The sequence below is a fragment of the Manacus vitellinus genome, unplaced genomic scaffold (genome assembly GCF_001715985.3).
Source record: "Manacus vitellinus isolate BGI_N305 unplaced genomic scaffold, ASM171598v3 scaffold_11_pilon, whole genome shotgun sequence".
In the NCBI taxonomy this organism is placed as follows: domain Eukaryota; kingdom Metazoa; phylum Chordata; class Aves; order Passeriformes; family Pipridae; genus Manacus; species Manacus vitellinus.
Window position 1 is genome coordinate 14,801,554 of NW_021938895.1, and position 13,114 is coordinate 14,814,667.

General features: G+C 41.1%; 1 protein-coding gene across 2 annotated transcripts; it reads left to right on the plus strand.

The window, feature by feature from the left end:
- Window positions 1–2,806: 2,806 nt before the first annotated feature.
- RNASEH1 (ribonuclease H1) lies at window positions 2,807–10,472 on the plus strand. 2 transcript variants are annotated; one of them, XR_003916445.1, is made up of 9 exons: window positions 2,807–2,964; window positions 3,038–3,168; window positions 3,581–3,778; window positions 4,366–4,465; window positions 4,920–4,974; window positions 6,046–6,130; window positions 7,707–7,831; window positions 9,763–9,892; window positions 10,017–10,108. XR_003916445.1 is itself a non-coding variant. In XM_029965795.1 (8 exons), exons 1-8 carry the CDS (start codon window positions 2,858–2,860, stop codon window positions 10,101–10,103), a joined length of 888 nt encoding a protein of 295 aa, XP_029821655.1. In that variant the 5' UTR covers window positions 2,807–2,857; the 3' UTR covers window positions 10,104–10,472. The 2 variants fall into 2 exon arrangements, 1 of the variants encoding a protein (XP_029821655.1); XM_029965795.1 differs by lacking the exon at window positions 9,763–9,892 and having other exon boundaries at window positions 10,017–10,472.
- Window positions 10,473–13,114: the final 2,642 nt, after the last annotated feature.

The window sequence follows — 13,114 nt, forward strand, 5'->3', positions numbered from 1 at the left end:
CTGAAAGCTCAGTTTTAAATAGGAAATGCTTGATTCAGGTCACATCAAATTTCACTTTAAAACTGTATGTGGGAACCACATTATGGTTAAACATTTCAAGCTAAAATATTTGTCAAAGATTAAAATGCTTTGCTAATGTGTACATTGCATGCATTAATGCGGGACAAAGTAATCAGCTAAGACTTACAGTGAGTTTAAGTAAAAACGTTGTTACAGACACGCCCCTACTTAAAAGTTATGAGTGTATTTTTGTATACACATATTAAGTCCTCCTTTTTTCCTGCAGACTGTCTATTATAAATACAGAAATGGCTGCTAAGAAAATTTGTTAATAAATTAATAAACTAGTTTTGATTTTAGTGTGGGAGAGAAACATGGGACCCTTATAAACTGTAAAACATGACTGGCATGCATAGCTCAATGACCACTCTCATTCAACATGGTTCCACCATGTTTCCACCAAAATAGGGCACTTGCTCTCCTTTTTTTTCCCTTAGCCACTCATTTGCAGCACTTAAGCTGTGGTAGCAAAGGTGCTTGTGTAAACTTTGATTTGGCAAAAATTGGCTGGATTTGTGTATCTGATTAGCTTATTCTGCAGTGGCTACACAGGGTTGCCCTGTGTTAGTGTGACATTGACTACAAATGTTAAATCAAAGTCCTATCCGTACATATAATTACATTATTCTATATTCAAATGAGACTTTTTGTGACTGAGTGCTTCAGCTTTGCAGGTGGGAACTAAATAGTTCACTTCTTGGCAAGTCTTCACACCCATTTCAAAAAAACTGAGTCAGAGAGCTCAAAACATCCTCTCTGACCCAGGCTGACTACAAAACCCCCAAGTACACCGGTGCTACAGCAACCAGAGAGCAGGTACCACAAAGCAGGCACAGGTATGGCTTAGCCTAGCAGTGCTAAATGCCACTGTAGCAAAAATGCCACCTGTCATATGAGGAAAGGAATTCATCTCTCCTGCCACTGCAGCACAGCAGCCCCAAAAAATCAGCAATGGAGATGCAAAAGTAAAGGTAGGGCTGGATGACCCTGTGCAGCCTCAGTTTTACCAGCTGGGAGAAGAAGCAATGAAAGGGGGTGTGTGGTACTCAGTGGACTTCAAAAGTCTTTTTTTTTCCCAGTTTGAATCTGAGTTCTGCATGTTGGTCATGACAGTAGGAGAGTTACTGCTAAGTCCTTTCATGTAAACAAAGAATTGAGTGTAATAGAAAGTCTTTTCTTTCTGCTTACTTCTCCCATGACTTACTACTCATTGCTCCTTTGGTATGTTTTAACCAAAGAAAACTACAAGTAATGAAAATGTGCAAACCTGTAAGGAATAAGAAATCCTTCTACTATAGAAACCCATAATTAAAAGAAAAGCTAACCAAGAGCAATAAAATAAAAATATCACAGGCAGGAAGTAGTGAGAAGTCTCAGTGGAGACCTTTACAGAGACAATTGGTGTAAATAATCTTGATCTGAGAAAAGCAGACATAAACATTTTGTAAGAGTAATATGAAGTCTCATGAACATCTTGGAGGAAGCAAGAAAAATGCAGTAATTATATTCAGATACAGCCCTGACCACATTGTCTCTGTATTCCACCAAGGCCTCTCAAACGGATAAGCTCTTTGGTTTTGTTTTTTGGGTTTTTTTTTAAAGAAGCGTCATGATACACACAGTAATGTTGAACCCATTTGCTGTTTTCACAACTGAAGGCAAAATGAACCAGGCCAGTGTTTCACATTCTTGGCATTTTACCGGGCCACCCTTGTGAATCTGAATACAGCGCTCTGCAGCTCTGGCACGCTGTGGTCAGCTTTTTAGTGCATCTCTATTGGGGCTACAAGGGAAATCCAGCTGCACATATACACTGGCCTGTTTCTGGAGGCAACCATACCAGTGCCCCCATCTTCGCTACTTTGGTCTCGCCAGCAGCTCAGTTGAGACACTGAATTTGGCACATACCCAGACACTTTGGTCTCCAGGCACACTACACCCCAGATACAAGGATACATGGCAGCAGGTTGCAGCTGCCCAGAGTTGAACTTCAACCTGCTTGGACAAGCATCTCATTAATGCACGTTAATATCTCACATCCTCCAAGAGGACGGTACCAGACCATTTTTAGTGGTGCTCAGCAACAGGAAAAGGAGCAATGCCTGTAAACTAAAACACAAGAAGTTTCACCTTAACATGAGGAAGAACTTTACATGGAGGGTAGTAGAGAAGTGAACAGGCTGCCTAGGGAAGTTGTGGAGTCTCCCTCTCTGGAGACATTCAACACGCACCTGGAAGTGTTCCTGTGTCACCTGTTCCAGGAGACCCTGCCTTAGCAGGGGGTTGAACTGGATGATCTCCAGAGGTCCCTCCCAACCCTAATGATCCTGTGATTCTGTGAAGGTGTTTCTCCTCACTTCAGGGGCCATCTCTGCACAAGGCTCGGCTGGAACACGCTTTCCTGGAGCCCTTGATTTGAACAGTAGGATAAGAACCCGCTTAATGACTTTGTTCAGCCTCCGACTTTTGGACCATGCTACGCATATCGACGCACTTGTGAGATCCCGTTCGCCTTTTTACAACTGGGACTTCCAGAATGAGGTTGTTTGCTTAAACTGCTGCGATCTCACACACCTCGTGACCCACCTCCAAAACAACAGCTGACTTAGGATTGTAAAATACAGCTATTGTCGGGGGGAGGGAACAAAAACAAAGAAAAAGCAAGCCCGGACAAAACCCACGCCCTGGGCCTTTCCGCTACTTTGTCCTCCCCGGCGGCCCGTAGGCTCCCTCAGCGCTCCCGTGACGCGCAGGCGCGGCGGTGCCGGCCGGGCGGGCGGATGGCGGCGGGGCCGTGATGCTGCGCTGGTTCGTGGCCCTGCTCAGCCCCTGCTTCGCCACCAAGGCCGGCTCCATGTTCTACGCGGTGCGCTCGGGCCGCCGCACCGGCGTCTACCGCACCTGGTGAGCGACGGTCGCGCCGGGAGCCCGCCCCGCCCGGCCCGSCCGCGCCTCACCGCCGCCCGCTCTGTTTCAGGGCGGAATGCCAGGAGCAGGTGAACAAGTTCCCCTCCGCCAGCTTCAAGAAGTTCGCCAGCGAGAAGGACGCCTGGGCCTTCGTACGCGGCGGGCTCTCGGGGCAGCAGCAGCCCCAGCCCGAGCTGGCAGGTACCGCGTCCCACTGGGGCTGAGGGAGGGGCGGGAGCGGGACAGGGCCCGACCCGCCCGGGCTGCACGGCCGCTGTGCCGGGACGGGCACCGGCTCCTGCTCGTCCTGTCACTGGCGGTACCGACACGGCGATGGATGTGCCAGTGCAGCGAAGGTGTTTCTGTGGCTGCTTGGACAACAGTGCTTGTACCGTGTCCATCTTAAGGGCCGTTGCATGTATGTGTCTCCTCTTCAGTTTGATCTAGGATGAAGAATGACTGCTGTAATCTATAGTACTTTTTTTTCCGGGGTGGTGTCAGGTAACAAAGTAACATTGCTAAGAGATGATAACCACTGTTGTCTTTAGAATTAGTCCAAATAAAACTGCATCTTGTATGTGTTGAACTTTCTATCTTTTTTGTTTTTTGGAAGGTGCACTTTGTCTTCCGGCTGTAACACAGGAAAATGGTAGCCAGAGAGAGGAACTAAAATCCTTGTGTTGCACTACGTGCAAAAGGCCATATGAGCAGTCTACAAATGAAGAACAGGTTGCTAAGCGTGTAAAACATGACGAATTATTCTCAACATACTCAACACCAACAGTCAGTGAAGATAAATTTTCATATATGGGTGAGGTCTTTGATAAGTCCTTTAATTCTTTTAATTTCTTTGCACTCTTTCATAAGCAACAAGTGTAACTATTAGAAAGCTTTCAGGGAGGTTTCTAGAAGTATGGCAGCATTAGACCCACTGTTTCTTTTTAAAATGGAAATGTGAACCGTAGCCTACTATTTTGCATTGTCTTTCAGTGTAATTTTAATTGGCTTCAACTGGAATCAAGATACAGTTTAATTATATAATTTTAGGTGTGATCTTATGTGCGTCTGGCTTACAGACTGTATTTAAATATACAGATGTAGCTTGGAACTTTTGAGGTTGGCTGAAGAAGACAGAGACTATTGTGAGAAGTATGGGACTTGGGACAGAAGCTGTTTTAAGGCTGACTAGTTTGACAGCAGTGAGGGTGTGAAGCTGCAGTGGAAATTCTGGTGTTCTGCACTACTAATTCACCTGGCTTCTGTAATTAACTTTCGGAAGGGCTCTCTGGGAAGGAAACTTTTGGGGTTTAATGTGCCAGCAGACATTTCTTTCAGTTTAAAGAGTCTGTGTCCTTGAAGGGGTGCTTTAACTTCTGATTTTGGTAATTTTTTTTGTAGGTGACTTTGTAGTTGTTTATACAGATGGTTGTTGCTCAGGTAATGGACGTAATAGGGCACGTGCTGGAATAGGTGTCTACTGGGGACCAGGCCACCCTTTGTAAGTAGCTGGATAGATTTTTTTTTTTTAATGAATATATTACTGTTTGGTTTTATGTAGTTTACAATACTAGCCTCCTTTTAAATATGAAACTCTGCTGTTGAGACTCAATGACAGTGTTCTGAGACTAATGAGTTGCTGAGGGGAAAAGAGAAATCATCTTTTCTGGGAAAAATCAACTGGAAATAATATTTTATGGGGCTGAAGCTATAATTCGAGTAATGCAGAAAGTTTTAAAATAGAAGTACATGTGCATGGAAGACTATGAATGTAATTGCATATTGATGGCAGGTCCAAATGTGCAGATTGCTTTGCAAGCTAGAGCTAGACTATAGTCATCCTCCTTTACAAAAAGAAAAGTATCTCTCTTCTATTTATTTTTTTAATGTGTAGTCATTATCCACTCTTGTGAATATTTGGGGTAACCAATCTACTATTCATTCCTTGGACACAGAAATACCAGTGAAAGACTTCCTGGACGGCAGACTAATCAAAGAGCAGAAATACATGTAAGTAGTAAATGTTCTGAAATGCTTCTCCACGTTAGATTGCAGTAGCACACTCATCACTGTTTCAACTCTGATCTTCAGAAGCTGGTTATGGAGTGGCGAGGGAAGTACACAAAGTATCCAGAGTTATGACTTGAAAGAAATAGTTCTCTTCAAGTTTTATTGGTCTTTATTGGTTTTGAACAAGGTAATTCACCTTGAGAATTCCTAAATGTCATCAAGCACAGCTATTTAAAACAACCTTACATTAGGAAAGCCTGGCTCAAATATGTATAGATTGCCTTGCATTTTTAATGTGTATGTTTCAGACTTTAGTAAGGGCTGCTGAGTAGAGGTTAAGGGGAGAATCAGCTGATAGGATCAGAGTGTCATAATCCTCAGGTAAATATAACACACAGTTCTAGGCTTCTGACTAACTTCTGTTGGCAACAGCAGATTTAGTCTTCCCTTCTCACCTCCTTTTAATTATTGTACTGCTACTATCCCACACTACAAGTTTGGAAAATAACTCAAATGGGGAATTGATCTTAAAATTACAAGAAGTTAATTTTAGTGAGAGACAAGTGGAGGTGGTGTTGGTGTGCCAGCAGTTAAACTTGTCACTAAAGAGCTTTTCACCTCTACATTCTCACCCAGCCACATCTCCCTGTTATATTTCAGAGCACCAAATAAAACCCCAACCTGTTAAGAGTTCCAGACTGTTGGAACTGATGCGAATCCTTCCTCCTAGCTAAGGAGAAAATGCCTAAAACTTGGTGTGCAGTTGATAGAGGTTGTGTTAGAAAATGGAGCAGAGAGCTGTTCCTTTGGCACAGAGTTGAACATCAGAATGTTTTGTGGGTTTTTTACCAGTGCAACTTAAAAACCTGCCTCTTTGCCTGAATCATAAAGGTGTCATCTGCATGCATAATTTTGGATCCTCTACTCTAAAGCATGTTGATAACCATTGGTAGGGAGATTACAGTAATACTCTCCATAGTTCTATGTTGGCATCAGGTACTTTGTTGGTATTTTAATTGCATGTGGTCAAAATTCTGTTCTTAACTGTGACTGTATTGAAACATTCCTAAGGCAGCCTGCAAAGCGATAGAGCAAGCCAAGAGTCAAAACATCAAGAAGCTGATCATCTACACTGATAGCAAGTTCACTATTAACGGTAAGTTATTTTATTTTTCCTGATACTTAAAGACACACTGCTTGCACTTTCATTGCATAAGGCCCACGGAACATGCTGAGTCCTGGAGAGAGGGATATAAGGACAGAATGTATAACTTAGTGCTCATAACTGCTCGGGGAAATACTTAGAATCCTCAGGCATTGCCTGCGTGAATTACAAGTAGCGTCAAAGTGCCTGTTACAGTAAAGGTTGACAAAAGTAGCCACAGGATTTTTGTCTGTATGACACAAGGTCTAGAAAAAATGTCATTCATGTATGCACTGTTAAGGCTGTTCTCAGGAGATTACTTGGAAGTTGGTGTAGTAACCCTGTAGGTTTCTTGTTGTTTTGCTTGGATTGGAGAGACTGTCTTAACACGCATGTTGAAGTTCCCTTGCTTCCAAGCTTTTAGGCTACACTGGAAGACTAGCCAGAGATGATATGTGCTCAGAGTAGGTACTGAAAGTTTCACCTTTATCCAAAGACTTGGAAAATTTAATTTTATTCCTTATAAATACCATATGAAGCAGCCAATAAGACTTAATTTCTGAATAAAACTTCTTCCTCTTTCCTCTATATTCCATCTATACTCGAGATCTTCAGATTTTGCTCCCGCGATAATCTGAACTGCATATGTATTTTTTATTTTGTATGTCACAATTTTACAAAGGGAGTACATGTGTTTTCTGTTTTCAGATCACTTTGGAGGTTTTATTTTGTGGGGTTTTTTTGAAATAACATTAAACAAAAACTTTTGATTAAAAATTAAATGTTGTGCTTTTACTCTTTGTTTTTGCTTGCAATTTGCTCTTGCATTCTGGGTCACTGAAGTGCAGGTTCCGTTCTTGTTTAACTGAAGTTATTCTGCAAATGTGTCTAAGAATTATTTTTTAAAATGCTGGAGAAGGAGGCTTGTTGTTAAATACAAATGAATGTGGTTTGGTTTTTAGGAGGTTTTGTTTGCAAGATTGGTGACTTCCTATTTGGTTCAGGTCAGCTTGTCATAAAAACAGTAAGGATGCCTTACATTGTCCACACCAGCAAAGATCTTAAAGAAAAATAAAAAAGGATCCTTATTTAAGGAGTAATATAGTAAATTTTCTGGCCAGCAAGGGATGGACAGAATGTTAAGTTCTGTAGAACTCTGCTTACCTGGTCCTTCTCTGAAGGATTGTTTTTAGTGTACAGAAACCATAAAACAGCTGGCCATCCGTCTTTCCCCTATGCATGTGTCTCCTCAATTTCTCTAAACAAACAAAGCAGCAGATCTGTTCTAGCTTACTGTACCATCAAACATATCCTTAGCTTCAGTTGACTGAAGTTCATGAGATAATTTTGGTGTAACGCATGTATAAGATTGTAGTTTTTAAATTAAATACCTGTTTGGGAAAACATGTTTCGGTAATTCAATTAATAATGGAAAAATACAGTCCTGAAAGACAGCAATAGAGAACCAAACAAGAATATCTTCTATCTCCACTGTCTTTGCCTGAGACTTTTACAGAGTTATTGGCTCCATCTTGATCCTTGCTGGCTTCCTTAATAGCATTTTTATGGTGATGCTCCCTTTGCATAGGTATTACAAGTTGGGTTGACAACTGGAAGACAAATGGCTGGAGAACAAGTTCAGGAGGAAGTGTTATAAATAAAGAAGATTTTGAAAGACTTGATAAGCTATCAAAAGACATAGAAATTCAGTGGGTAAGTTCCTAATTTCTTATTTTTAATGACATCTTAAACGCGTGTCTTTTAAAACCTTTTAAGTATGACCATAACTAAGAATTTTCTAGAGCACAATATTGTATATCCATAGATAAAACTATAAATACAGGGAAGCTGCTTTTTGTATTTAAAGCAAATTAGCAACATATTCTAGACTCTTGGAACCAGTATTTCATTTATTTAAAGGAATGTTTATATTTGTTTTCTGTCTCTTATTACTACTTAGAAAATGCCTGCCATAGTTATTTTTAGTTTGTTAATGCTGGTAGCAGATGAAACTTCTGTTCCTGAAAATCTAACCTTAAAACATAACTGTGTCTTTTTGTGTCATCGCTGAATTTCTAGATTTGCTTTTCAGAACTCTCTGAGATGCTGCTTCATTGGAGTAACTCAATCACAGTTAAAAACTGTTAAAAATAGTTTAAACTGGGAAAACTGAGAGTGCGTTACCCAAATAAACTGACTCTAGTTTTCTATACCTTAACTGTGTTTCTTCTAAGAAAAATTGGTACAGAAACCTCTTTAAAGTAACTATTTTTAAATTGTTTTGCTCTCCAGTAAAAAGGTAAACCAACTTCTGTACAGGTATTTCTGGTAAAATGTATTTTTCTGTAACCTTTTAATATCAGTGCTTAACATTGTAGGGAATATCTTCCCTCTTCTCCTTCTAACTTTTAGCCTAAATGTGGTATAAGACCACTGATTCTAGAAATAGATCTGTGTACCATTGACTTTGCAGCTGCTAGTTGAATATTTACTGGGCTTCTGTCTTTACCCTTTAGAAAACAGGATCATGTAGATCTTTAATGTGTACTTTTTCTATGGAAAATCTACTGCAGATACTCTTCTATTCATGCTGTTCTCTGTTACAGAGTTGGTGACTCCAATTTTAAGGCTGACTAGATTTTATACAACTACTCCTATTAGTTGTTGAGGAGAAGAAAGTGTAAAAATTTAAAACTAAGACTAATTAAGACCAACTAAGTTCAGTTGCTCGTGGAGTATTTTACATAGTTAAGATACTGCTTTATGTACACTTCTTAAACCTGAATCTCTTAAACTCAGGAAGGGTTTTGTTTCAGGAGGAGCGCTGTGTGCCTGTACATCATTATGGTAATCCATTTGCTGAGGTGTGGAGTCCTCCATGGGCTGCAGGTGGATCTCTGTTCCACCAAGGACCTCCAGGGGCTCAGGGGCACAGCTGTCTCACCATGGGCTGCATCACAGGCTGCAGAGGAATCTGTTACAGTGCCTGGAGCAGCTCCTCCCTCTCTTTCTGTAGTAACCTTGGTGTCTGCAGGGTTGTTCCTCTCACGTATTCTCACTCCTCTCTGGCTGGTGTGAAGCATTTTTGCTATTTCTTGAACATGTTATTACAGAAGAGCCACCAGCTTTGCAGATGGGCTCAGTTGTGTCTAACCATGGGTCCATTCTGGAGCTGTCTGGAGCTGACTCTCTGATATGGGGGCAGCCCTGGGTATCTTTTCACAGAAGCCAACCCCTGGCTGGTACCCACTTGGTACCAAAACATTGCCATGTAAACCTAATACCATCTCACACACGCTTCATGCTTGTCTCCTCTCAGATCTTCTCAAATAGCAAGCTTGATTTTAATTCCTCACCTTCCTCCACCACCCTTAGTTCTGACAAGGATGGGCTTAGGTTTGAAAGTTTTTTGAGTTCCTAATTGAAGGATGAACAGGTAAAACATCTGAAATTTGAGAGATTCTTTTAATACCCTGTTTCTGTATCCTAAGTGAGTGCTGATCGCCAACGCTGTTAGTGGAATAGAGAGCTCCTGGCTTTTGGGGGCAGATTAACTCAGTTTAAGTACCAAATGCTGATAGGTTTTTTTCTCTTCTCCAAAACTGGGAATTTTGAATTGCAGCTGTTGTCTGCATTTCTTAAAGGCTAGGTTAGGTGGTCCTTATCCAATTCACTACTTCTCATAAAGATGATCTTCAAAATTTGGCAAGACTTTCCTTCAAGAAGAGAGACTATGGAAATCCCTGGGAAGAACACCTAAGGGCTAAATGTGAGGTGAGGGCCTCTGAGGAGGTGGTGCTGTACTATGAATGAAAGGGTGTTGTGTGATCAAATTTCATGTATATACTTTCTGCTTGGTTTCTTGCATATCTAATACTCCTAAATTTTGTCCTGACAGATGCATATTCCTGGCCATGCTGGCTTCCAAGGAAATGAAGAAGCTGATAGACTGGCAAGAGAAGGAGCTTGTAAACAGAAGTGCTGATGTACTGGGACTAGAGACTGTTGCAGTGGGAAGAAAAGGCCTAACATGACAGCAACAGCTTGAGCTGCTGTAATTGTTTCGGAATTGAACTTTGAACTGTACTTTATTCTGGCCTGAAGCACTAAATATATACCAACTTCTGGGAAGAAAAACATGCATTTTCTTCTATTGCGTTTGTTTTACAATTGAGACAATATTTAATTGATATTGCAGATTTGGGTTTATTTCATTTTATGGAAAGATCTGTGGGGTCAGCGTTCTTGTAGACTTATGAATTCACCATGAAGACAGACTTCTAAAGGAGTAATATTAAATAGAAGTGTTCTGTATTTTTCTCTTAATGAAATAAATTATTTTTTTGTACAGACATATATATTGCAGCCCAAAATAGCTGGGGGCAGGGGGACTTTGGTTGATTTGGTAAGAGGTCACCTAACACACTGATGTCCACTGATCCACTTTGGCATTCTGGTGTGGCAGCATCTGCCTCACAGATGGGCTTGTAACACTCACCTTTGTGTGCCTCACAGTAACATCAGTTACAGCACCTGTAGATTTCTTTGTCATGTTACTTTGCAAGATAGAATGAACAAAGTAAAAAGCCAGGTCACAAGAAAACTTGGACAATCAATTTTTACTGTTCTCCTCTCTCTACCTGCTTCATGTCCAAGCTCTTTGTCTCTGGCTTCCTGTTTCCATTAAGTAGGTTTTTTTATGCATACTGGTTCTTCTTAGCATTGTTAGTTCCTCTTCAGTGTTGTTCCAAAGGTCATTTTATCTGAAATAGAACTAGAAGATGATCAGCTTCTCCAGATCTACCAGATGTCAAGTGTTTGACTTCATTTTTTCCAGAAAATGCTGAGATTAATGGAATGGCTAATATGCACTTGAACAGGAGAGTCATTACCAGTAATCAATATAGTTTTCTTTTTGTGCAAGTATAGAAGGAAGAGCAAACAGGTTTGGTGTGTTATCTGGGTCAACTTCTCTGTATGGTACCTTTGTACCATTAAATAGTAGGGCTTAAAGCTTGAAGTCACTGAAGTGGATTTGTATTTGTTAATTGCTATACAGAATGGTTAGAGCTGCAGAAGCTTGTTACTTAGTAAAGATAATGCAAGAGAACTATTGAGGCAAAGTATGAGGTCTTCTGTATTCAGTCACCCAGACTGTGGTAGAAGGCAGAAACTGGCTAGCTAGTAGTTAGGAAATAAGTGAGGATTTTTACTTTTTTTCTCTCATCCAAACCTGCACAGTAAAGGTCATCTAGGGGTAAGGAGGTCACTGATTAGATTTTCCCCTCTGCTTCTTTCATGTGTATGCACACAATTACGTGTTCATTTACTTGAAAAGTTTGGCTTGAAGGAAAATACTCTGTTACCCCACATTAGATCTCCAGCTGAGGCAGAACAATGTGTCAAGCAGTGTACTGAAGAGGTGGGATCTAATAACCTGCCTATCATACAGCTTTAGCTAAACATGTACATCCTATTTGCTGTATGGAAATCCTATTTTTTTGAAGGAGAAGCTTTGGAAAAAATGTAGGTAATGGTTGGTAAGTCATTACAACTGTGTAATACTGAATCCAAGCAACTTGATTACCTGAATCTAATAGGTAGATTCTAATAGAAAATCTAATAGGAAAGAGTTTTATATTAATTTGATACCAATGTTTATTTTTCTTACTCTGGAAATTCAGGACAGAAGAAAGCCAAGCAGAAAGTTACAAGATTTAGGCTGATTAAAGGATAGAAAGCAAACCGTATTTCTTAACAGGGGCTTGAGGGCCCACAGAGGATGTTGGACGTTCAAGATATTCTTTTCAGGGCACTAGAACTTCAGTAGGATATTGGCAGTTAGCAGCCATGACATTCAGTGGATTGACACTGATTTGTATGTGCTTCTAAAAATGTTGGGAATACCAGCATTAGATCAGTTTATCTGTAGTGTTATGGGAGTTGCAGTTAAATTTATTCCAGAATTGCTAGAATCATAGAATGGTTTGGATTAGAAGAGACCTTAAAGATCATATAGTTCCAGCCTCCCTGCCATGGGCAGGGACATATTCCACTAGACCAGGCTGCTCACAGCCCCAACCAGCCTGGCCTTGAGCACTACCAGGGATGGAGAATCCACACATTCTCTGGGCAACCTGTTCCAGTGCCTCACCACGCTCACAGTAAAGAATTTCTTCCTGGTGTCTAATCTAAACCTACTCTGTTTTGAAGATTGATACCAGGGGTTACCCTGACCCAGGTGCACCACCTTGCACTTGATCTTGTTGAAGCTCAGGATATTCCCATGGGCCCAATTCTGGAACTTGTCCAGGTCCCTCTGGATGGCCTCCCGTTCTTCAGGTGTGTCAACTGCACCACTCAGCTTAGTGTCATCTGCAAATTTGCTGAAGGTGCACTTCATTCCTTTACCCATGTAATTAATGAAGATATTAAATAACAGCAGTCCCAATATGGACCCCTGAGGGACACTACTTGTCACTGATGTCAATCAGGACTCTGAGCCATTGACCACTACTCTGGATGCAACCATCCAACTAATTCCTTATCCGTGTAACAGTCCACCACTCAAATCCATCTCTCACCAATTTAGAGAGAAGAAGGTTTTGGAGGATCATGTCAAAGGCTTTACAGAATTCAGACAGATGGCATCTGTATTGTGTACACTGATGTAGTCACACCCCCCATAGGAGGCCACTGGGTTAGTCAGGCAGGACTTGCCTTGGTGAAAGCCATGCTGGCTGTCTCAAATCACTTCCCTATCCTCCATGTGCCTTAGCACATCTTCTAGGAGGACCTGCTTGATAACCTCAGGTGCTTAAACATGAATACTATACATTAAAAGGATCTGGTACCTTTCATAAGAATCTGAATAGTAGTGGTTGAGACACTGTAAGTATAAAACTCGTTTTAGGAAGAAAAAATACAAGGAGGCATTGTTTTTCAGTTGTTAGTCCATCCTTACATCGCGTTTTGCTGGCTGTTGGTTTATTTACC

Coding starts and splice junctions, on each gene's coding strand:
- RNASEH1 (XM_029965795.1), top strand. CDS start 2,858: ATGCTGCGCTGGTTCGTGGCCCTGCTCAGCCCCTGCTTCGCCACCAAG. Junction 2,965..3,037: donor ACCGGCGTCTACCGCACCTG/GTGAGCGACGGT, acceptor GCTCTGTTTCAG/GGCGGAATGCCAGGAGCAGG. Junction 6,131..7,706: donor TAGCAAGTTCACTATTAACG/GTAAGTTATTTT, acceptor CCCTTTGCATAG/GTATTACAAGTTGGGTTGAC.